Source organism: Mustelus asterias, chromosome 27, assembly GCF_964213995.1.
Source record: "Mustelus asterias chromosome 27, sMusAst1.hap1.1, whole genome shotgun sequence".
Lineage (NCBI taxonomy): Eukaryota > Metazoa > Chordata > Chondrichthyes > Carcharhiniformes > Triakidae > Mustelus > Mustelus asterias.
The window spans coordinates 30,878,082-30,904,184 of record NC_135827.1 but is presented as its reverse complement, the minus strand read 5'-3'; the positions used below and the strand labels follow the sequence as shown (position 1 = coordinate 30,904,184).

At 45.0% G+C, this 26,103-nt stretch overlaps 1 protein-coding gene across 1 annotated transcript; it reads left to right on the top strand.

Annotated features, from left to right (window-relative positions):
- The first annotated feature begins 2,686 nt into the window (after positions 1–2,686).
- On the top strand, positions 2,687–22,836 carry trappc4 (trafficking protein particle complex subunit 4). Its single transcript, XM_078199007.1, has 5 exons — positions 2,687–2,931; positions 8,102–8,276; positions 15,661–15,764; positions 17,591–17,717; positions 22,566–22,836. The coding sequence occupies exons 1-5, from the start codon at positions 2,757–2,759 to the stop codon at positions 22,642–22,644; spliced, it is 660 nt and encodes a 219-aa protein (XP_078055133.1). The 5' UTR covers positions 2,687–2,756; the 3' UTR covers positions 22,645–22,836.
- The last annotated feature ends 3,267 nt before the right edge of the window (positions 22,837–26,103 follow it).

The window sequence follows — 26,103 nt, the reverse complement described above, 5'->3', positions numbered from 1 at the left end:
AATTACGTCACGCAACTTCCTGTTTCTATAAGCCCCCCCCCTCCCTCCAACCAATAGGGTTTGAGTTTGACCCAAAGGAGCTGGAATGTCTTCAGTGGCTCAATGCTGAATAGACTAAAGCACAATCACTAACCTCCTGATGCCTTGTGGCTGGCACACTGGTTAGCACTGCTGCCTCACAGCGCCAGGAACCCCAGGTTCAATTCCCAGCTTGGGTCACTGTCTGTACGGCGTTTGCACGTTCTCCCCGTGTCTGCGTGAGTTTCCTCCGGGTGCTCCGGTTTCCCCCCCCACACTCCAAAGATGTGTGGGTTAGGTGGATTGTAAATTAACCCGAAAAAAAATTGACCCTATTGAGCCTACTGTCAGGGAGATTAGCAGGGTAAATATGTGGGGTAACGGGAATAGGGCCTGGGTGGGATTGTGGTCGGTGCAGACTCGATGGGCTCCTTCTGCACTGTATGGATTTTATGATTCATCAAGCTATTGGAGGTTATGAGCAATAAGGAGAGGCTGGGCAAACTAGGGTTGTTTTCTCTGGAGCAACAGAGGTTGACTATCATAGAATCTCGACATTGCAGAAGGAGGCCATTAGACCCACTGGGTCTGCATTGATTTTTACCCAGGCTTACCCCATAAATCCTGCATATTTACCCCACTAATCCCCCAGCCTACACATCTTGGGGCACCACAAGGGGCAATTTTGCATGGCTAATTCACCTAACCTGCACACCTTTGGACTGTAATTCGATTTGATTTATTATTATCACAGTATTGGGATACAGTATAAAGTATTCTTGTTTCTTGCACGCTATATAGGTAAAGCATACCATTCATAGAGAAGGAAAGGAGAGGATGCATAATGTAGTATTACAGTCTTGGCTCGAGAAAGATCAGCTTAATACAAGGTAGACTGAGACAACGAATGGTTTGCGTGATGGACTGGGCTTCGTTCACAACTCCTTACAGCTTCTCACAGTCTTGGACAGAGCAGGAGCCATACCAAGCTGTGATAAAAAGGGAAAGGAAGCTGTCATCTGTAAAAGTTGGTGAGAGTCATAGCGGACATGCCAAATTTCCTTAGCCTCCTGAGAAAGTTGGTGGGCTTTCTTAACTATAGGGTCAGTGTGGAAGGACCAGGACACGTTATTGGTGATCTGGACACTTAAAAACCTGAAGCTTTTGACCATTTCTACTTCATCCCTATTGATGTAGACAGGGGCATGTCCTCCACTATGCTTCCTGAAGTCAATGACTATCTCAATCATTTTGTTGACATTGGGGGAGCGATTATTGTGTCGCACCAGATTCTCAATCTCTTTCCTGTTCTCCATCTCATCATTGTTTGAGATCCGACCCACTATGGTGGTGTCATCAGCAAACTTGAAAATCGAGTTGGAGCGGAATTTGCCCACACAACCATAGGTGTATAAGTATAGTAAGATGCTGAAGACTCTTGTGGGGCACCGGTGTTGAGGATCATAGAAACCCTACAGTACAGAAAGAGGCCATTCAGCCCATCGAGTCTGCACCAACCACAATCCCACCCAGGCCCTACCCCCATATCCCTACATATTTACCCGCTTATCTCTCTAATCTACGCATCCCAGGACACTAAGGGGCAATTTTTAGCATGGCCGATCAACCTAACCCGCACATCTTTGGACTGTGGGAGGAAACCGGAGCACCCGGAGGAAACCCACGCAGACACGAGGAGAATGTGCAAACTCCACACAGACAGTGACCCAAGCCAGGAATCGAACCCAGGTCCCTGGAGCTGTGAAGCAGCAATGCTAACCACTGTGCTACCGTGCCGCCCAATGATGATTGGATGATTGTGGAGGAGGTGTTGTTTCCTATCCTTACTGATTGCAGTCTGTGAGTTAGGAATTTGAGGATCCAGTTGCTGAGGGAGGAACCGAGCCCCAGACCACAGAGTTTGGAGATGGGTTTTGTAGAAATGATGGTGTTGAAGGCTGTGCTGTAGTCAATAAATAGCAGTCTGACATAGGTGGCTTTGTTAATTAGGCGTTCTGTAGTTGATAGCTAGGTGAATAGGTCTATCAAGAGGTGGGTAGGTAGGTAGGTTATGGGGAAAAGGCAGGAGAATGGGGTTGAGAAACTTATCAACCATGAGTGAATGGTGGAGCAGACTCGATGGGCTGAATGGCCTAACTCTGCTCCTACATCTAAGATGTGGAGATGCCGGCGTTGGACTGGGGTAAATACAGTAAGTAGTCTCACAACACCAGGTTAAAGTCCAACAGGTTTATTTGTAGCAAACGCCACTAGCTTTCGTTCTCACCCACCCACCTGACGAAGGAACAGCCAGTTCCGAAAGCTAGTGGCGTTTGCTACAAATAAACCTGTTGGACTTTAACCTGGTGTTGTGAGACTTCTTACTGTGCCTATATCTAAGTGCATGCCCCCTAGTATTAGTATTTCATTGTCTCCCCTACGACAACAGTGAGGGATTTCCAGTGGAAAGGTGCTACACAAACGCAAGACATTCATTTTCAAGTGAGTCATTGTCAAGGCACAACTGCGAGAAGACTACATATCCCAGCATCCCATCCCGCCCCTCAGCACGGTGTCCGCTGGGAGATGTAGGCGCCCTCACTGCGCAGGAGCGTAAAGGGGGAAAAGGGACTACATTTCTCGGCGTTCCCGTTCATGGCGCGGTGTCCGCTGGGAGCTGTAGGCGCCTTCACTGCGCAGCCGCGGGAAGGGGAGCGAGCCCATCGGGCGGTGCCGCCATGGTGGTTTACAGCGTCTATGTGGTGAATAAAGCCGGCGGCTTGGTTTACCAGTATGACAACTACTCACCCCGTACCGATGTGGAGAAGACCTTCAGCTACCCCCTCGACCTGGTGCTGAAGGTGTACGACGAGCGGGTTGTGGTGTCTTTCGGTCAGAGGGACGGTATCAAAGGTGAGGGGGCAGGCCCGGGAATGGGGCGCGGCCGGCGGCTACTGCTCTTAGGAAAGGCCCCTGAAAGCCTGGGCCTGGCCCAAACAGTGGCTTTAAATAACATTTGCAGCTAACACTCAGTCAGGCACTTCAACAAATGGTCCAGTGCGCTTCATTAGTTATCCATGACCTAATTCCAATAGATTACTCTTAAATCATTCACATTTGACCAAGTAAAATTAGGGGTACAATTCTTAAGGGGTGCAGGAACAGAGGGACCTGGATGTAAATGTGCAGAGTTCATTGAATGTGATAGAGAGATCAGTTGACTATTTTCTAAATGGGGAAAGGCTTTAGAAATCTGAAGCACAGAGGGACTTGGGAGTCCTGGTTCTGGAATCTCTGAAGGCTGACATGCAGGTTCAGTTGGCAGTTAGGAAGGCAAATTCAATGTTAGCATTCATTTCTAGAGGGCTCGAATACAAGAGCAGGGATGTACAGCTGAGGCTCTGGTCAGCCCCCATTTGGAATATTGTGAGCAGTTTTGGGCCCCATGCCTAATGAAGGATGTGCTGGCCTTGGAGAGGGTCCAGAGGAGGTTTGCAAAAATGATACCAGGAATGAAGGTTTTGTAATTTGAGGAGTATAAGCCCATACTTGATGGTGTTTAGAAGGGTGAGGGGGGGGGTGGGGTTGAGAAGCTAATTGAAACTTACAGAATACTGAGAGGCCTAGATAGAGTGGCCGTGGGGAGGATGTTTCCATTAGTGGGAGAGACTAGAACTTGAGGGCACAACCTTAGAGTGAAGGGATGCTCCTTTTAAAACTGAGATGAGGAGGAATTTCTTCAGCCAGAGGGTAGTGAATCTTTGGAACTCATTACCACAGAGGGCTGTGGAGGCCAGGTTATTGAGTGTCTTTAAGGCAGAGATAGATAGGTCCTTGATCAATAAGGGGATCAAGGGTTGCGGGGAGAAGGCTGGAGAATGGGAATGAGAATCATATCAGCCATGATTGAATGGTGGAGCAGACTCGATGGGCCAAATGGCTTAATTCTGCTCCTATATCTTATGGTCTTGAGAAAACATATAGTATACTGTGCTTTATTAATAGGGGCATAGAGTACAAGAGCTAGGAGATTAGGCTGAATGTTTACAAGACACCGGCTCGACATCCTTCGGAACATTGTGTGCAGTTCTGGGTGCCTCAATATGGGAAGGATGTGAACACATTTTGGTGAAGTTTACAAGAATGAGAAACTTCAGTTATGAGGATAGATTAGAGAAGTTAGCACTGTTCTCCTTTTGAGAAAAGAAGGCCAAAAGGAGATTTGATGAAGATATTCAAAATCATGAGTGTGCTAGACAATAAATAGGGAGAAATTGTTCCTACTCTTAAAAGGATCAAGAACGAGATGGCACAGATTTAAAGTGATTTGCAAAAAAAAAAGCAAATGTGATGTGAGAAAACTTTTTGACACAGCGAGTGGTTTGATTCTTGAATGCACTGCCTGGGATTGTGTTGGCGACAGGTTCAATCGAGGCATTCCAAGTATTATACAAGAGTACGGGGAGCAGGGGAATGGTGCCAAGTTGTCAGGCTCATTCGGAGAGTCAGTGCAGGCATGATGAGTTGAATGGCCTCCTTCTGTGGCGTATAATTCTGTGACTGCAGCACCGACTAGGAGATGTGCCAGTAAAAAGTATCATGCTCCCTCACTGGTGAAGCTTCTGTATCAGTTACGGTGTATTTGGGTTAGTTTGTAGGTGGGTGTTTGGAATTGTTTAATATGTGTTAACTGAGATCTACACCTGGATTTCAGTACGTTTTAGATAACTTAGTTGATTATAGGGAAGCAGCTTTGTGGAATTTTTTATGGATTGTTCCCTCCTGCCCCCAAGCTGCTGATTTGTCAGTTTGCTCCATGGGAACCAGTTGCTTTCCACTTCCCTATTATGGTTGCTGCTGCTTTAAGCTTTTAGGGGATACGATGGCCTAGTGGTATTATTGCTGGATTACTAATCCAGAAACTCAGCTAATGTTCTGGGGACCTGGAGTTCGAATCCTGCCACGGCAAATGGTGGAATTTGAATTCAATTAAAAATATCTGGAATTAAGCATCGACTGATTAAGAATTTACTGGGCAGCACGGTAGCACAGTTGCTTCACAGCTCCAGGGACCTGGGTTCGAATCCCGGCTCAGGTCGCTGTCTGTGTGACGTTTGCACATTCTCCTTGTGTCTGCGTGGGTTTCCTCTGGGTGCTCCGGTTTCCTCCCACAGTCCGAAGATGTGCAGGTTAGGTTGATTGCCCATTCTAAATTGCCACTTAGTGTCCCGGGATGCATAGGTTAGTGGGTAAATATGTAGGGATATGTGGATAGGGCCTGGGTGGGATTATGGTTGGTGCAGACTCGATGGGCCGAATGGCCTCATTCTGCACTGTAGGATTCTATTCTATGATGACCATGAAACCATTGTCGATTGTTGTAAAAACCCATCTGCTTCACTAATGTCCTTCAGGAAGTAAATCTGCCATTTTTATCCAGTCTGGCCTAAATGTGACTCTAGAGCCACAGCAATTTGGTTGCCTCTCATTTGTCCTTGGGCAACTAAGGATGGGCAATAAATGCTGGCCCATGTCCCACAAATTAATTTTTAAAAAATGAATCTAGACTTCTCTGTCAGTGTGGCATTTTGACCATCATCAGAACCTGCCCTTGCCAACCTTCACCCACAGATATTCCCAACAGAGGAACAGTGATTGGTCACAGTAATTTATACTCCCTCAGGCAGCTGGTGGGTATTGGGGTCAGTTGTAGCTGTTGCCACTTCACCAAGCTCACTGAACTGACTAGTAAAGCCAAGTTAGCTGTAGTTTCATATTAACTTACTTTTCCCATTTTTTTTCCATCTTTACAACAGTCAGTGCGTATCAGGAGGGGTATCAATGTGCTCTGGGAATAAAGGGCAGATTATATGATGGTGTGTAAGATTTGTCTGGCACCCTCTGTGGAGAGGGAAACAGCATTAATGTACCCAGTTCAATATGACTCTTCTGCGGAACAGTTGTGAGGAAGAGTCATATTGGGGTCACAATGTTTGCTCTGTTTCTCTCTCCACAGGTGCTGCCAGACCTGCTGACCTTTTCCAGCACCTGTGTTTTTATTTCAGATCTCCAGCACCTGTAGCATTTTGCTTTTTTATTATAGAACCATGGAAAAATTACAGCATGGAAAGAGGCCATTCTGCCCGTGTCCCGTCTGTATCAAATGAAAAATAAATAAAGACTAGCTGCCCGTTCTAATCCCACCTTCCAGCACCCGGTCCTTGCAGGTTACAGCATTTTAGATGCAGATCCAGAGACCTTTTATGGGTTGAGATTTTCTGCCTCCACTGTCAAACCAAACATCCAATTCCAAATTTGGGGCATTGAATACAAAAGTTGGCAAATCCCATTGCAGCTATATAAAACCTTGGTTAGGCCGCATTTGGAGTATTGCGTGCAGTTCTGGTCGCTACACTGCCAGAAGGATGTAGAAGCTTTGGAGAGAGTGCAAAGAAGGTTCACCAGGATGTTACCTGGTCTTGAGCGTGTTGACTGTGAGGAGAGGTTGAATAAACTAGGATTGTTTTCACTGGAAAGATGGAGGCTGAGGGGAGACCTGATAGAGGTCTATAAAATTGAGGCATAGACAGGGTGGACGGTCAGAGGCTTATTTCCAGGGTGGAAGTGTCAATTCCAAGGGGGCACAGGTTCAAGGTGAGAGGGGGAAAATTTAAGGGAGATGTGTGGGGAAGTTTTTCACGCAGAGTGTGGTGGGTACCTGGAACGCGCTGCCAGAGGAGTTGGTGAAAGGCACATTAGCAACATTTTAAGAGGCATCTGGATAGGTACATGAATAGGGAGGGAATAGAGGGATATGGACTGAGTAAGGGAAGAAGGTTTTTTTTAGTTTAGTTAGGACGTGATGATCTGCACAAGCTTGAGGGCCAAAGGGCCTGATCCTGTACTGTTCTTTGTTCAAACACCCACAGCCCTCTGAGTGAAGAAGATGCCCCCCTAACCCTTCTACCAAGCATCTTAAATCTGTGCCCCTTGGTAATTGATCTCTCCGCTAGGAGAAACAGGGCATCCCTGTCTACCCTACCTAGGGCTCCTCATGATATACTTTTCCATAATTGTGCTAAATATTATATAAGATTTGTCTGGCTGGCTCAGGAAATAGCACACTTGCCTTTGAGTCTGAAGGTTGTAGGTTCAGGTTGGGACTGGACCACATAATCTAGGTTAATGCCTCAGTGTAGCATCAAGGGATTGAAGCGTTTCTGAGCGACTGGCTTTCTGATTAGCTCTTACGCTGGGCTCTGCCTGCTCAGATGAGCCTGTAAAATGTCACCTGCCATTAGGAGCTCACTCAGCGTCCTCGCCAACATTGAAACCTCAACCAAAATCACGTTCAAATTTTTTAAAAGCTCTTTATGTCATCGCTGATTACGGGATCTGGTGCTGTACACTGCTACAAAAAGTACCTGCATTTACAAGCACCTTAACATAAAATGTCTCCAGCTTGTGGAACAATAGTGAGTATGCTTAAGTGTTATCTTTTAAGCTATGAAATGCATTGAAATGTTGGGAATATAAAGGTGCTATGTAGATCATGTTTGTTGTTTTTTTTTTCCCTTCCACTTGTCACAGCTCTAAGACCTAGAGCTCCATTTCTCTTCAAGTTTTCCAAGTATTGAACACTCTTCGATGCCAAGAGGGGTCCTGAATTTAAACACCATCCAAATTTAGCAGTTTGACAGTGAAGACTTTGTGTGTGTTCATACCAGAAAGTCTCGTATAATTATTCTTAAAAGTACTTTCTGCGCATTCTCCCCGTGTCTGCATGGGTTTCCTCCCACAATCTGAAAGATGTGCTGATTAGGTGCATTGGCCAGGCTAAATTCTCCCTCAGTGTGACCCGAACAGGCGCCAGAGTGTGGCAACTCGGGGATTTTCACAGTAACTTCATTGCAGTGTTAATGTAAGCCTACTTGTGACACTAATATATAAACTTTTTTAAAAAACTTTTGACTGTTGAATTTAAAACGTTTTACTGACAATGGTGGTTTGAATTATGACGCGTGTGTATGCAAGCTTTGAATATTGTTACTCTGGTGTTTGAATTTTTTTTTTTGTTCCCTAGTTGGATATGCTGTGCTTTCAATTAATGGGATTGATGTCAATGGAAGGTATTTGAATGATAACAGGGATGTGCTGGAGTATCTGAATACCTCTTTCAATTATCCTTTGGCAATTCGCTTTGGACGTCCTCGTCTGACATCGAATGAGAAATTAATGCTGGCCTCCATGTTTCACTCGTAAGTTTTTTGGAATGGAAAAAAATATAATTAAGTTCAGAAATGCGGCATGTTTCATTTGGGCAATGGGCCTGGGGGGAATGGACGCCAGTTAGCTCAGCTGGCTGGCAAGTGGATCAGAGTGATGCCAACAGCCCGAGTTTGACTCCCATTCCGGCTGATGTAGCCTCCTCACTCTATCCCTGACGGTGGCAGGCAATGGCAAGCCACCACTGACAAAAGCTGCCGGGTAAATGGTTCAGGATGAAGTGTCTAAAGTCAATGAGCCATGGACCAGCCTTTGGGTACAGTACATGTGAAGGAATGAATGTTGTGGGTGTACCTTCGTGTTATTCTGCTGCTTTATCGAGTACTATCTTGCTGAATTTTTATCCCCGTAAAATTAGTCTCTCGGTTCAAATAATTCTAGACTTTCCAAACACTGAACTACAGACTCTTTTGGGTCATAGGTTTGAATGAAGAAGGCTATTGTCCTTTAGATATTATCCTTCTGGAATGTAATGCCTGTATCCCAGTTTTCCTATTAAAGCCTTTATGTCCATAATATTTATGAGCTCTTGTCTGAAGACCAATGCCTCTAAAAGTGTTAATACTTCCTCAGCTCTGCACTGGAATGCAAGCCTTGATTATACACCAAGGGCTTGTTTCTGTTACAGGGCCCCAAACATTCAACCATCTGACTAGAAGTGAGTGTGCAGTATTGTACTGCCCTGTGAGGTGAGGATTTGGGTTCAAATCACTCGGGTGTGCCATGTAAGAAGGCCAGGCTCTTCCCAGACAGCCTCAAGTACATCTTGTGTGCCCTGTAGCAGCATTGAAGGAGAGAACTACTTTCTAGAACGACTCAATGAGCCGCCTTTATTGAACTGCCAAACAAAGAATGAGGTCAGCTGGAAATAATGCTAACTATTATCGGGCTTGAGTTCACATCATCTCACCAGCAGGTGACTGCTAATTGAATGTTACTATTGTCCCACATCCAGCGTAACTTGTGAGACAGGCCAATATAGTCAGGGAAGTCGATTAATCTAATCATTCCATTGATCTCCATAAAGCTTTCATGGATCACGCGCCCCTCACTGATATGCTGGATGTTGCTGTACATTCCTCAATGTTAAGTGCACAGATTGGCTACAGAAGGTGATTTATGCTGCTTGCTTCCCCCCCTCTCTGCTGCATAGATATCGGGCCAGGCAGATGCTCATGTTCACCTGGTAGCCCTGGTGGAAAACATGTAACTGTCAGGATTAGAGTTAAAAGGGGAAAACCTGCACGTGTTGAAATAAACTAAAGATGGACCATAACGAAAATGCGCAACATGCATTTCAGCATCAGAAAATTGGTTAATGTTTCGGATAGAGAAACTTTATTGGAGGCAACACAGGATTTCTGCTTGAAATATTGACCTGTCAATCCAGCTTCTGAAAAGACATGTCAGCTCCCAGCATTTTATCTGAACTTTTTTTAATGTAGCAATATTCTAGTTAACCCCAAAAATTCCTGACTGAATGCTGTTACATTAACACTGCTGATGCGGTCAGTTGGATAGAATATTGTCCACGCAAAAGTGGAAATTTGTCTTTGTCTTCACCTCTGGTATGACATTGGATGCAGTTATTAGTTTAAAAACGGAGAATGTTTCATGTACACTACATTTGTGCATATATAACATACATCCATGATACCTACATTCATACATGTTATAATATACACACATGTATCCATACCACATTGCACACTTGTCATTAAACCACTTGCAGTTGAATTAATAAAGCTGAAGTTTATTTGTTAGTCACAAGTGAGGCTTGCATTAACACTGCAATGAAATTACTGTGAAATTCCCCTAATAAAAACAGCAGGTTGAGTTTACGTTATGTTATTGAGAACAAAAGACCTTTTGAACAGATTTTTTTTTCCCCTGGCAATAGGCATTCTAAGGTGCCTGCCTGAAGAGAGGCTTTCAAATTGATGATATAAAAAAAAAGAGGGATCCCCAACAATGGCCTGAGCTTTCCTCTTAACTGTGTTGTTAAGTAGGTTATCGAGCTCTGTCTGCTCTCTGCCAATGATTCCACCTGCAGTGTTGACAACTCAGGCCAGCTTACCTTTTTGCATTTCGCGCTCTGGTTGCCACACCAGACTGTCATGTTGAATGTTCGGAAGCTCTCTCCACCAGACTTTTGTACACCCTCTCTAAAATATCTTGACTCACTCCAAAACCCTTTTCAGTTTACTAATTAAAAGCAGGTGCTGGCTAGTCTTTTCACAAGAACATTTGGTATTCTCTGTGAAGCTTAGCTTCTGGTCTAAATGTGTTCCAAGATGCTTGAAACACTCTACAATCTCTACCAGTTGGTCATTAAGATACAGAGGTTCGCACATATGCAGGCCATTGCGATATAAAAATAGCTCTTTGCAGATCAATGTAGATAAAATCAAAGCGCTCGATTGACATCATATCTGAAGGGTGGCAGCATGTTCAAAGGAATTTCCTTCAGTTGTCATCTTTTAAAAATAGACCCACCAAAGGCACATCATCTGCATCCTTGAATAAATAAGTATTAGTTCCCTTGATTCTCATCTTGTTGGTGTATATGGAAAATAACAGAACACGGCCCTGAGGAGCACCTGTGTTTATAATCTGTTCATCAGATTTAAAAAGCCATTCGTACAAGCAAGCTGAAGGTGATCCAATGGATTAGGCCTCCATTCAAGTTTAAAGTAAGCAACCTTTTGTAACAGGGTGTGAATTTGCGTTGTGTTGAATGCTGATTAGTTATGAGGTCCACTAGAGAAAGGGTAGCATCCTCAGTTCCCCTATAGGCTTTATAATCAAATTGTAGGACTTTCATAGAATCCCTATAGTGCAGAAGGAGGCCATTCGGCCCATCGAGCTTGCACCGGCAACAATCACACCCAGTCCCTATCTCCATAACCCCACATATTTATAATTCTCCCTGACACTAAGGGGCAATTTAGCATGGAGAATCGACCTAACCTGCACATCTTTGGAGTGTGGGAGGAAACCGGAGCACCCGGAGGAAACCCACGCAGACACTGGGAGAACATGCAAAACTCCACTCAGTGACCCAAGGTCCCTGGCACTGTGAGGCAGCAATGCTAACCACTCTGCCACCGTCCCGCCCAAGGGGATCAAGATAATCTGATACAGACGAGGTGAGATGGTTACTGTTTGTACAGTTAGCCAATAAGGACGTGAGAGTCACTTGTCTAAAATCATTAAGTGATTTGGCTCCTGGTCTCTTAGGCACAGGTATGAAGTTGATGCTTTCCAAGTATTTGAAACAGTGCATACATCCAATAAAAATTGAAATGAGTGTTGTAAATATCCCTTTGAGCTGATCAGCACGTTCTTTTAGTACTTTACCCCATAGTCCACCAGGATCAGGAGCTTTATATGGTTTGAATACGGGAAATACATGATGCAACCTCATTCCCTGATAACTGCGCAGGGATCCTATCACACATCTTGCTACGTTCATTTCTAAGCTCAACCACATCAAATCTTACATAAAATTGATTAAGATCATTAACAAAAGTAGAACACTGCACAGTCACATTCTGGTTTTACTTTTGCCTGCCCATCATTGTGTTAAGCTCTCCCCATGCCTGCCTTGGATTGCCTGTGCTCTATTTTTTAAATCAATTGTTGCTTTTCTCATTTTGGATTTGAATTCTTTTTGCTTTTTTTACCTTACACAGGGACTAGGAGCAGGAGTAGTCCATCTGGCCCCTCGAGCCTGCTCCGCCATTCAATAAAATCATGGCTGATCTTTTCATGGACTCAACTCCACTTACCCGCCCGCTCACCATAACCCTTAATTCCTTTACTGTTCTTGACAATATCAGTTTCACCTTTTTAAGAAATGTCAACTTCTTCTCATTCAGAGGTTTTTTTTAAAAATCCCTTGGCACCCAAGGTTTATTGTTTGGAAATATCTTAACTGCTTTGTGTCCACACACAACCAGATATATGATGCTGAAGTATCTGTCGATCCGTGTGGATCACCACACCAATCAAAAAACACCTGCCAGTCAGAGACATCAAAACAGTCCATCAGCTCCTCCCTACTCATAGAATCATAGAAACCCTACAGTGCAGAAGGAGGCTATTTGGCCCATCGAGTCTGTACTGGCCCCGCAATCTCACCCAGGCCCTACCCCCCATTACCCCATGCATTTACCCTAGCTAGTCCTGACACTAAGGGGCAATTTAGCATGGCCAACTCGTACATCTTTGGACTGTGGGAAGAAACCGGAGCACCCGGAGGAAACCCACGGAGAATGTACAAACCCCACACAGACAGTGACCCAAGCCGGGAATTGAATCCGAGTCCTTGGTGCTGTGAGGCAGCAGTGCTAACCACTGTGCTACCGTGCCGCCCTGCTCTCCTTTGTCAACACCTCCTTTGTTCAGGACAGTTCTTTCACGTTTCATGCAGTGTCTGTATGTTGGTGGGATATGGATAACTTTATGATCCAATTTCCCCAAGAGGCGGTCTGCACACTGCCTTATACATATCCCCTCCATTGCCTTAACATTGATCCAGAATGCGAGTTGAATGAGTGGGACAGGTGACACACTGCTGCGGAGGGGGAAGGTGTGCCAAGAGGCAAAGAGTACTGAAATCCCCAAGTATAAACACCGGCTGATAGCGCAGATTTAAAACTATTCACAATCCTTTCAGCAGCTTCTTTATTGTTTGGTACAGGCACGTAAACCGGAATAAGTTATTTGACCAAATTCACATGGTAAATGAAAGGACCCGAATGAGGATCTTTTGTCTCTGGTACACACTTGGTTCATGTACCTGAAATTGTGTCATCCAGACATCTTCAACCCAGCCCACCACCAATTGATTTATGTGATGTTGCTCTATCTCAGTCTGCTCTAATAACAGTGTAACCCTTGATGTCAACATTACTACTGTCCTTATGGAGCCGTGTCTCCGTGAAGCAAAAGAGATTTCTCAGTTTATAATCCTCTTCAAATTTTGCTGCAACTTTATCCAACCCTCTTGTTGTTTAATGATAGCAAATTTGACGCAATAATCACTGGAAGTGGATGTCTTTAATTTGATTTATTATTGTCACATTTTATATGCAGTGAAAAGTATTGTTTCTTGCGCGCTATACAGACAAAGATACCATTCATAGAGAAGGAAAGAAGAGAGTGCAGAATGTAGTGTTACAGTCATAGCTAGAGTGTAAAGAAAGATCAGCTTAATGCGAGGTAGGTCCATTCAAAAGTCTTGACAGCAGCAGGGAAGAAGCTGTTCTTGAGTCGGTTGGCACGTGTCCTCAGGCTTTTTTATCTTTTTCCTGACGGAAGAAGGTGGGAGAGAGAATGTCCGGGGTTCGTGGGGTCCTTAATTATGCTGGCTGCTTTTCCGAGGCAGCGGGAAGTGTAGACACAGTCAATGGATGGGAGGCTGGTTCGAGTGATGGACTGGGCTTCGTTCACGATCCTTTATAGTTTATTGCAGTCGTGGACAGAGCAGGAGCCATACCAAGCTGTGATACAGCCAGAAAGAATGCTTTCTATGGTGCATCTAAAAGTTGGTGAGAGTCATAGCGGACATGCCAAATTTCCTTAGTCTTCTGAGAAAGTAGAGGCATTGGTGGGCTTTCTTAACTATAGTGTCGGCATGGGGGGGACCAGGACAGGTGGTTGGTGATCTGGACACCTAAAAACTTGAAACTCTCGACCATTTCTACTACTTCCTCATTGATGTAGACAGAGGCATGTACTGCTCTGCGCTTCCTGAAGTTGATGACTATCTCCTTCATTTTGTCGACATTGACGGAGAGATTATTGTCGGCCGCACCAGTTCACCAGATTCTCTATCTCATTCCTGTACTCCGTCTCGTCATTGTTTGAGATCCAACCCACTTCAGTGGTGTCATCAAACTTAAAAATCGAATTGGAGGGGAATTTGGCCACACAGTCATGGGTGTATAAGGAGTATAGTAGGGAGCTGAGAACACAGCCTTGTGGGGCACTGGTGTTGAGGATGATCGTGGAGGTGGCGTTGTTTGCTATCCTTACCGATGGCAGTCTGTGGGTTAGGAAGTTCAGGATCCGGTCGCAGAGGGAGGAGCCGAGCCCCAAGCCACGGAGTTTGGAGATGAGTATCATAGGAATAATGGTGTTGAAGGCTGAGCTGTAGTTGATAAATAGAAGGCTGACATAGGTGTCTTTGTTATCTAGGCATTCCAGGGTTGAGTGCAGGTCCAGGGAAATGGCAAACTTTCCTCGGATGGTGTTGGCTAGCACGAGGGGACATGGCTTTAAATTGAGGGGTGAGAGATATAGGACAGATGTCAGAGAATAGTAAGGGCGTGGAATGCCCTGCCTGCAGCAGTGGTGGACTCGTCAATGTTGAGAGCGTTCAAGTGGTTATTGGATAAACATATGGATGATATTGGAATAGTGTAGATTAGAGGGGCTTTAGATTGGTACCACTGGTCGGCGCAACATCGAGGGCCGAAGGGCCTGTACTGCGCTGTTATGTTCTATGTTCTATCTGCTGTGGATCTGTTGCGGCGGTAGGCAAACTGTAGTGGATCCAGGCAATCTGGGAGGCTGGAATTGATTCATGCCACGACTAACTTTTTAAAGCATTTTGTAATGAAGGATGTCAGAGCCACTGGACGATACTCATTAAGGCACGCTGCCTGGCTTTTCTTTGGTACCGGGATGAGCCTCCGCAGTCTGTTCCTGATTCCTCCACCCGTGCCTCTTAATCTTAATTTTTCTTTCGCCGTCTAGATTCCCATGACAATGTTGAGGCAGGGCAATGTTGTTATCAGGAGTGTATGTCTGGTCCCAAATGTTGAGCAGGAACTCCCGAGAACATGTAATAATCAGAGGGTTATAGCGGTTCTCGCTCACTCCGTAACCTCTAGTTGTAGTTTCAAAGTTTCCGTGTGTTACCACAGTAAAATGGACAGAGCCACACATGTCACGGTAGAAGTCCACTTTAATAGTTGCCACCTGCTCAAACTCCCAGCAAAACAGTTTAACACCAACCAAACAATCAACTCTCACGGGTGAAGTGCAGCAAAGCCACGTCCCCTTCTTAGAAACAACACTCTCTGCAGATTCTTGCATCAGTAACAAACTTCTGAAGTCCGCACTGCAATGTACTGAACGAAAAATCGACACAATCCATTCATGCTTAGTGATTTCAAGTACAACAAAAAAGCACATCCTTTACAAATTCTGTGCGATTGAGATCCCTGGGTGATCGATTGTAGTAGGACATGGAATTAATGGCCTCCCTTTATGTCTGGGGGCTTTGTGAAGGATATTGTACTGTACATACGTCCGACCCTAATAAAGTTTTGTTTATATTCTCAGGCTGTTTGCAATTGGATCCCAGTTATCACCAGAGCCTGGAAGTTCTGGGATTGAAGTTCTAGAAACGGACGCCTTCAAATTGCATTGTTTTCAAACACTAACAGGTGAATCATAGCCTGCCGATTCCTATTTCTGAAGCTCCAGAGTATTTCATCAATGCCCCCTGTCTCCATAGTAAAGATAATGTGGTTCTGTTGTTGGGAAGAGTTTTGTTGATGAGACAGATGTTCGAAATCAGAAATAGTTTGGAGAGAGTAAATAAGGAGAAATTGTTTTTTTGGTGACCAAACCGGAGGAGACTGATCGAAGGTAATTGATAGAAAGACGCCAGGAGGAAATATACACTACATGTCAACAGGGAGGAGGTCATTTAGCCTCAAGCCTGTTTGCTGTTCAATGAAGTTTATTTATTAGTGTCACAAATAGGCTTACATTAACACTGCAATGAAGTTGCAGTGAAAATCCCCTAGTCGCCACACTCTGGCGTCTGTTTGATTTGAAGGAAAGTTTAGCATGGCCAATGCACCCGGAGGAAACCCACGCAGACACGGGGAGAACATGCAAACTCCCCACAGACAGTGACCCGAGCTGGGAATCAAACCCAGGTCCTTGGTGCTGGGAGGCAGCAGTGCTAACCCCTGTGCCACCGTGTCGCCCATCCATACCTACTTTCATATACTCGTCTTTGACCCAAATTCCTTAATACATTTGGTTAACAAAAACCTTGTCAATCTCAGATTTAGAGCTAATAATTGATCAAGTGTTAACTGCTGTTTGTGGAAGAGACTTCCTAATGTCATTCCTGAAAGGTCTGACTCTAGACTGTGTCATGATGTGGAGATGCTGGCGTTGGACTGGGGTGAACACAGTAAGAAGTCTCACAACACCAGGTTAAAGTCCAACAGGTTTATTTGGTAGCAAATACCATAAGCTTTCGGAGCACTGCTCCTTCGTCAGATGGAGTGGAAATCTGCTCTCAAACAGGGCACAGAGACACAAAATCAAGTTACAGAATACTGATTAGAATGTGAATCCCTACAGCCAGCCAGGTCTTAAAGGTTGTCTGTACCTTTGTACATTGTCTGTACCTTTAAGACCTGGCTGGCTGTAGGGAATCTCATTCTAATCAGTATTCTGTAACTTGATTTTGTGTCTCTGTGCCCTGTTTGAGAGCACATTTCCATTCCATCTGACGAAGGAGCAGCGCTCCGAAAGCTAATGGTATTTGCTACCAAATAAACCTGTTGGACTTTAACCTGGTGTTGTGAGACTTCTTACTCTAGACTGTGTCCCCAGTCCTAGATTCTCCCCCCCCCCCACATTGTCTCTCTGTCTACTATCTGTTCTCCTTTTAATATCTTGAAAACATTAATCAAACCGTCCCATAAGCTTTGAAATTCTGCTTTATTTATTTGGTGAGCTGCTGGAACTCGCAGTTTGAATTGGTAGCAGCCAGCAGATTCGGTGGTGACTTTCAAAAGAAAATTGGTTAAATACTTGGAAGGGGGAACAAATTATGGAATATGGGGAAAGAGCAGAGGAGTGGGATTAATGGATATATCTACTGAAGAGCTGTCACGAGTATGATGGGCCAAATAGAACATAGAAAAGCTACAGCACAAACAGGCCCTTCGGCCCACAAGTTGCGCCGAACATGTCCCTACCTACTAGGCTTACCTATAACCCTCTACCTTGGCCTCTTGTGCTGCAGCATTCAGTGACTCTGTGCGGTGGAAAGTGATGAAGTGTAATGTGGTTGAGAATCAATAACAGTCATGTTCCATTCTGACTGGATTCTCAATAGAGTAACAAGCAGTTCTTGTAACTCGTAGCTTATTTATGGCTTATGGGCTGAAGTTGCCCTTTAGAGTGAGTTATTCTGATTGCTTGTCCTGTGTTTAATTTTTTTTTTTGTTCTTCACTGTTAAAGGAATTAAGTTCATCGTGTTGGCCGACCCTCGACAGGCTGGCATTGATTCTCTCCTCCGGAAGATTTATGAAATTTATTCAGACTTTGCTCTTAAAAATCCGTTCTACTCTCTCGAGATGCCTATCAGGTAAGGCTGTAACACTTGGTGTGAATAAAGAATTGTAGTGTCCAGATTTTGTACCTTGGAAAAGACACCGGTGGCACAGTGGTTAGCACTCGCAGCGCCAGGGACCCGGGTTCGACTCCCAGCTTGGGTCACTGTCTGCGTGGAGTTTGCTCGTTCTCCCCGTGTCTGCGTGGGTTTCCTCCCAGTCCAAAGACATGCTGGTTAGGTGTATTGATCCGAACAGGTGCCGGAGAGTGGTGACTAGGGGAATTTCACAGTAACTTCATTGCAGTGTGAACGTCAACTTTATTTGTGACAAATAAACTATAAATAAATAAACACCAGTTCGCCACCGATCTGTAGATTTGGACCCACATCAGTGTATTTGGTCAGCTTGCTGTTTGATTATAAACTAGGCATCAGCTTCAGGTAAAACTACCTCTGGGATGAATTTTACACTAAACCAAGACAGAAGTAGCACAGCGTCAACAATAGTTGGATTCACTGCCTTTGCCTGCTGCACTGCTCCTTTAACATGCCACCTGTTCTCTCTTTCCTAATGACAGTGGGGCTTATTTTCTGCCTTTTAGCTTTGCCCACTGTTAACACGTCTCTTTGAGAAAATAAACCCTGCTGCTTTGGAGTAAGTGCCAAATAGGTGCTGGGCGCTACCACAGGGAAGGGAAGTTTTGAGGAGCTATACATAGACTTGCTGTGACTCACTTGAGTGGAATTAGCAGAGACCTGGGGAGGGTCTTGCCCTGATGCCAGGTGGGCTATCCAGGATGCTCAATAGGTAGAGACTATATTTGCTACTGAACTTAAAAGGTTGGCACATTTGTTCACTTGATGATTGCATGCGAATGCAAGTCTACATTGTCGTTGTAGTTTTCGGGGTGTTGTGCTTTTCTGGGACGGTGGGACAACCTGTTTTGACAGCCTAAATAGCAACTTGCTCTCCCTCAAGTGCAGAAGTACCTGATATGGTGCAACCTGAATGAAGATAAAGTAATGTGTTTTTTAAAAATAAGTTTCAGGTGCTGTGAATACAGGGGAACTCTACTTAGATTTTCAGAAGGCATTTGATAAGTTGCCTTGTCAAAAGTTATTATGGAAAATAAAAACTCATGGTGTCGGGGTAACATATTGGCATGGATAGAAGATTGACTAGCGAACTGTAAACAGTGAGTAGGCATAAATAGGTCCTTTTATTGGTTGGCAGAATATGACGAGTGGTGTATACTGGGACCTCAACTCTTTACAATTTATACCAATGGTATGGTTGTTAAATTTGCTGATAATACAAAGATAGGTAGAAAAATAAGTTGTGAATGGGGAGGGGATAGTATAGTGGTATTATCACTGGGGCTGGTAATCCACAGACCCAAGGCAATACTCTAAGGCCCCCAGTTCGAATCTCACCACAGCAGATGGTGAAATTTGAATTCAGAAACTCTAGAATTAAAAGTCTAATGATGACCATGAACCCATTGTCGATTGTCATAAAAGCCCATCTGGGTTCATTAATGTCCATTTAGGGAAGGAAATCTGGTATTCTTATCTGGTTTGGCCTACATATGACTCCAGACCCACAGCAATGTGGTTGACTCTGAAATGGCCTAGCAAACCACTCCATTCAAGGGGAATTGGGGATGGCCAATAAATGCTGGTCTAGCCACTGATGCCTATATCCCTGAACATTATTTTTTTGAAAATGGACATAGGAGGCTGCAAAATGATCAAGATTAGTTTCTGGAGAATGAAAAGTGTGAGGTTGTCTGTTTTGACAGGACAAACAAAGTATATTATCTAAATGGAGGATGCAGAGGGATCTGAGTGTCCTAGTGCATAATTGCAAGAAGTCAGTGTGCAGGTGCAGCAAATAATTAGCAAGCCAAATAGAATGATGTTGTGTATTGCGAGGGGAATTGAATACAAGAGTAAGGAGGTTATGCTTCAGTTATACAAGGTATTAGTGAGACCACATCTGGAGTACTGTGTGCAGTATTGGTTCCTTGTGTTAAAGAAAGATGTAAATACATTGGAAGCACTTCAGAGAAGGTTTACTTGATTAACCAAAAGAGAAAATGCTGGAAAATCTCAGCAGATCTGGCAGCATCTGTAAGGAGAGAAAAGAGCTGATGTGTCAAAGTCCAGGTGATCCTTTATCAAAGCTAAAAGGCACAAAGTGGGAGATATTTATACTGCAGGGTGAGGGAATGAAAGATGAGTCATCGCCACAGAAACAAGGGGAAAGACTGAGGTGCTAATGGCAGTCCATAGAGAGAATAGTCAAACGGCAGAGAAGCTGAAATTAAGAGGGTAAACTGTGACAGATGGGGAGGTGGATGGGAGAGAGGTAAAATTAAGATAGGGGGAGAAAAGGTAAGGAATGGGGGATAAAATAGGGGGAAAGAGTGTGGGGGGGAGAAATAAAGAAAGACAATAAAGAAATAAAAGGTAGATAACGGTTTAAAAATTAAATAAAATGAAAACAAAAGGATTGAGGTGGGATGGAGCTAATCATCTGAAGTTGTTGAATTCGATGTTGAGACCAGAAGGCTGTAAAGTGCTTAGCCAGAAATTGAGATGCTGTTCCTCCAGTTTGTGTTGAGCTTCACTAGAACATTGCAGCAGGCCAAGGACGGACATGTGGGCATGGGAGCAGGATCGTGTGTTAAAATGGCAAGCAACGGGAAGGTCAGGGTCCTGATTGCGCACAGACCGAAGGTGCTCAGCAAAGTGATCACCCAGTCTACGCTTGGTCTCTCCGATATAGAGGAGACCACATTGGGAGCAGCAAATGCAATAGACCAAATTGAAAGAGGTGCAAATGAAACACTGCTTAACCTGGAATGAGTGTTTTGGACCTTGGATGGTGAGCATGGAAGAGGTAAAGGTGCAGGTGTTACACCCTCTGCGATTGCATGGGAAGGTGCCATGAGTGACGGGAGAGATGTTGGGTATAGTGGAGGAGTGGACCAGGTTATTCTAGAGGGAATGGTCTCTGCGGAATGCTGACAGAGGAAGTGAAGGGAAGATGTGTTTGGTGCTGGCATCACGTTGGACTTTGTGAAAATGGGGGAGGATTATGTTTAGCATGCGGAGGCTGGTGGGGGTGAAATGTGAGAACAAGGGAGACTCTGTCCTTGTTCTGGGAGGGAGGGGAGGGGGTGAGGGTCGTGGCACGGGAGATGGACCGCATGTTGTTGAGGGCCCTCAGCCAGACCGGCTGAGATTTTCCAGCATTTTCTCTCTTGGTTTCAGATTCCAGCATGCGCAGTAATTTGCTTTTATTTGAAGAATACATGGAATGGGTGGGAAAGGCTCGACAGGTTAGGCTGGTATCTGCTGGAATTTGGAAGAGTAAGAGGTGACTTGATTGAAACATATGAGACCCTAAGGGAACTTGATGGGTTGGATGTGGAAAGGATGTTTCTCGTGGGGAAAATCTAGAACCAGGGCCAGAGTAAGGGGTCGCTCATTTAAGTCAGATGAGGATTTTTCTGATGAGGATTGAGTGTCTTTGGAATGGTCTTCCTCTGAAAGTGAGTGAGGCAGATTCTTTGGATATCTTTAAGGCAGAAGTAGATAGATATCCAAAGAATCTGCCAAAGAATCCAAAGGGGCAAGTGGTTATTGGGGTAGGCGGGAATGTGAAGTTGAGATTAAAATTAGATAATGAATGGTGGAAGCAGGTTCAAGGGGCCGAGTGGCCTCCTAATTTGTTTATATGACAATCAGGAGAATTCCATAAACCTCAATTTACAAAGAACCTATGTAGGTGAGACTGCAGTGATGCTTCAGTGTATTATCTAATCCGTGCATGAGAACCTGTCAAAAGAACATTTTGGCTCAAATCTCCCTTTTGGAATGGTACGAGAGTTCAACATCTGCACCGAGCATCGCAAACGCCAATTGGGAATCACCGTCCTAAGTAACAAGGTTTAAAGTGGATGTTTAATTTCTATTGATGATGATGTTGCTTCATGTCCTGCACCAGGTGGTGCACAAGGCAGAGTTTAATCTGCTCCCACAGCAAATTCGCCAGAGGCTGGTAGCTTGACGGATGCCACTGAGCAACAAGCATGGCTGACCAGGGGCCTCTGCTGCTCTTCCCGCCGGCCACTAGCGTGTTGGGAGGCTGATCTTTTGGCCGTGTTCTGAATGCACCTTCCTTGGCCATCAAGTCCTGGGCTGGGACTCGAACCTGAAGCTTCTGGCTCAGAGACGGGGGTATTACCCACTGCACCACAAGGGCTCTAATCTATTGATGTAAGAACTTTAATTTGCTCCATACCATTAGTTCTTCCCTGCGGTAAATTCTCAATCTAGGGAGATATTTAAAAGACTTTGCCAGGAAAACTGGTGGAATTAAACATTGTCTCTTTTTTGCTGACCTCTTTACCAGATGCCTGCAGGTTAGAAATAGCTGAGAATCAGTTGAGGGTGGTTCAAAGTTGAAGTTTATTTATCAGTCACAAGTAGGCACTGCAATTAAGTTGCTGTGAAAATTCCCTGGTCACCACACTCGGGCGCCTGTTCGGGTGCACTGAGGGAGAATTTAGCATGGCCAATGCACCTAATCAGCATGTCTTTCGGACTGTGGGAGGAAACCGGAACACCCGGAGGATACCCATGCAGACACGGGGAGAACGTGCAGACTCCGCACAGACAGTGACCCAAGCCGGGAATCGAACCCAGGTCCTTGGTGCTGTGAGGCAGCAGTGCTAACCACTGTGCTACCGTGCCGCCCAGATCACGACATGAGTATTTACTCGATTGTGGGTTATTGGTTGAAACGGTGTAGTTGAATTTGAAATAATTCCCTTGATCTATTTTGTATTTAGAACTGTCTTTTATCCGCAGGTGCGACCTGTTTGAACAGAATTTGAAAGTGGCTTTGGAGATCGCAGAGAAGGCTGGAACTTTTGGAGCGGGATCTTGATCTCATCTGGGAGGCTGTCTGATCTTCCGAGTGCTTGGTGTATTTGGTTGCTATGTATATATTTTGTTAATATTCAAAGGTTTTGGAAATGTAAACTCTTATGGACCAGAACCCTGAATCCAAGGGAAGCGTAATGCAGGCAAAGAATTGTAATCTGTATATATGGGGAATAAACAAATTGTTACAAGTTTTCATTGTGTTTTTTTCCCCCCCTTTATGTTCTGGGATATTGTTTCCTTTGTAGTTTAGCATTCCGTGGGCACTAAATGGCCATCGCTTGTGACAGTTGATTGGTGAGTGTCGGCAAGCTAGTGAACTGTGGGCAGAGGGGAATCGCAGCCGTGCCGTGTATGTTTTGTTGAAGCATCTCCTGCATTTCAAACGTCTTGTGCAAATTTCTGCTGCTTCTAAAAAGCTCATCCTTTCCAGTCAATCCGTAAGCTTCCACGACCACAGAGAATGCCTTCTAATTATCCTTTGACTGCCCCTGAGGGCGAGTTATCTCAGGATATTGCAGCAGACTATCATTACCAGGAAGTAACAGTTTGTCAAATTCCCGTTCCTCAGCAGAATAATAAATTCTTGCGTGGCGTAAACTCCTGTTCTTGTAAAACACCAAATGCTTTGATAACCAGTACCAGAAAGTCTCCATTATTTGATGGAAAGGCAATAGCTGACGCTGTCTCTTCCTCTCATTCGCCCTGCCATTCTCAGCGCATTTGCGTCAGTGACGTTTGAACTGCTCCCCTCTTGTCTGTAACATAAGGTACAAGGAGTTTTCACCCTTGACCTGAAGTGGAAGCCTAATTCTGTATTAAATGCAGTGGTCTCCCACTCGAGATAAAAATGGGCTAGGGTCAGGACACATACACGGTGTGGGCAAAAGGGTGGGATAGCGAAAAGGAGGTTTACAGCACAAAGACCAAAGAGAAAATGAATATTGATTCACGCAAGTTCCAGGCTTCCAAAGTCAGCACCCAGTGGGGAATCTTTCACGTAGACCGTCAATGCTTGGCTGGCTAGTGACCGGTGTTTTAAGATTTGCTTCTTCAGATGGTGATGATGTTTCAAGGTACACAGAGATGACTTCGGTTCTGTAGGTATATAAAACGCTAAAGGGGATTGATAAGGTGGACATTAAACATGTCTCCCCGCCCCCCCCCCCCCCACCCCCTCTTGTGGGAGAGTCTAGAACAAGAGGTCATGGATATAGAGTGAGAGGAGGTAGATTCAAAACTGAGATGAGAAGCAACTACTCTGAGGGTTGTGAGTCTGTGGAACTCTGCCCCAGAGCGCAGTGGAGGCAGAATCAATCAACAGGTTCAAGAGAGAGATAGACATATTTCTGATGAAAAGCGGGATGAAGAGTGATGGGGAGCAGGCAGGAAAGTGGAGTTGAGAGTAGGATAAGATCAGCCATAACCATGTTAAATGGCAGAGCAGACTCAAAGGGCTGAACTGCCCACTCCCGCTCCTAATTCCTGTGTAAGTGATGATACAAAATCTTCCAGTAGAGTCGGCCTAGTTGGCCCGATGATCCAGCCTGGACATAACTGGTTTCTGTGTGACCTACCAAATGGATGTTAAAAGCAGGTTGCCTGTACAGCTCAGAGAGGTAATATTAAACTGCTCAAAAGGCCAGTGTATTGGGTGATGTGACCTTGGGTGATTGTCACCTCAAAAAAGGATGTTTATCCAACACCTGGGATTGGCTTTGTTTTCAAGACTGACAATGTCTCGGGCATTATGGGTTGAAAGGGGTGCATGTGGGTTGAGGGGCTGGTGTTTGGGAAGCCATTGTCTCAGCAGACCCACATGCCGGAATTCTACCGTCCCGCCCACCACGGGAATTGGAGCAGGTGAGCGGTGGGTGGACAGTGGGAAGGTCTGTTGACCTCGGGCGGGATTTCCCAGTCTTGGGTTAGAACATAGAACAGTACAGCACAGAACAGGCCCTTCGGCCCACGATGTTGTGCCGAGCTTTATCTGAAACCAAGATCAAGCTATCCCACTCCCTATCATCCTGGTGCGCTCCATGTGCCTATCCAATAACCGCTTAAATGTTCCTAAAGTGTCTGACTCCACTATCACTGCAGGCAGTCCATTCCACACCCCAACCACTCTCTGCGTAAAGAACCTACCTCTGATATCCTTCCTGTATCTCCCACCACGAACCCTATAGTTATGCCCCCTCGTAATAGCTCCATCCACCCGAGGAAATAGTCTTTGAACGTTCACTCTATCTATCCCCTTCATCATTTTATAAACCTCTATTAAGTCTCCCCTCAGCCTCCTCCGCTCCAGAGAGAACAGCCCTAGCTCCCTCAACCTTTCCTCATAAGACCTACCCTCCAAACCAGGCAGCATCCTGGTAAATCTCCTCTGCACTCTTTCCAGCGCTTCCACATCCTTCTTATAGTGAGGTGACCAGAACTGCACACAATATTCCAAGTGTGGTCTCACCAAGGTCCTGTACAGTTGCAGCATAACCCCACGGCTCTTAAACTCCAACCCCCTGTTAATAAAAGCTAACACACTATAGGCCTTCTTCACAGCTCTATCCACTTGAGTGGCAACCTTTAGAGATCTGTGGATGTGGACCCCAAGATCTCTCTGTTCCTCCACATTCTTCAGAACCCTACCTTTGACCCTGTAATCCACATTTAAATTAGTCCTACCAAAATGAATCACCTCACATTTATCAGGGTTAAACTCCATTTGCCATTTTTCAGCCCAGCTTTGCATCCTATCTATGTCTCTTTGCAGCCTACAACAGCCCTCCACCTCATCCACTACTCCACCAATCTTGGTGTCATCAGCAAATTTACTGATCCACCCTTCAGCCCCCTCCTCTAAGTCATTAATAAAAATCACAAAGAGCAGAGGACCAAGCACTGATCCCTGCGGCACTCCGCTAGCAACCTGCCTCCAATCCGAAAATTTTCCATCGACCACCACCCTCTGTCTTCGATCAGACAGCCAGTTACCTATCCAATCGGCCAACTTTCCCTCTATCCCACACCTCCTCACTTTCATCATAAGCCGACCATGGGGGACCTTATCAAACGCCTTACTAAAATCCATGTATATGACATCAACTGCCCTACCTTCATCAACACACTTAGTTACCTCCTCAAAAAATTCTTTCAAATTTGTGAGGCACGACTTGCCCTTCACGAATCCGTGCTGACTATCCCGGATTAATCCGCATCTTTCTAAATGGTCGTAAATCCCATCTCTAAGGACCTTTTCTATCAATTTACCAAACACCAAAGTAAGACTAACCGGTCTATAGTTACCAGGGTCATTTCTATTCCCTTTCTTAAACAGAGGAACAACATTCGCCATTCTCCAGTCCTCTGGCACCATCCCTGTGGACAGTGAGGACCCAAAGATCAAAGCCAAAGGCTCTGCAATCTCATCCCTTGCCTCCCAAAGAATCCTAGGATACATTTAATC

Coding starts and splice junctions, on each gene's coding strand:
- trappc4 (XM_078199007.1), top strand. CDS start 2,757: ATGGTGGTTTACAGCGTCTATGTGGTGAATAAAGCCGGCGGCTTGGTT. Junction 15,765..17,590: donor TTGTTTTCAAACACTAACAG/GTGAATCATAGC, acceptor TCACTGTTAAAG/GAATTAAGTTCATCGTGTTG. Junction 17,718..22,565: donor TCTCTCGAGATGCCTATCAG/GTAAGGCTGTAA, acceptor TTTTATCCGCAG/GTGCGACCTGTTTGAACAGA.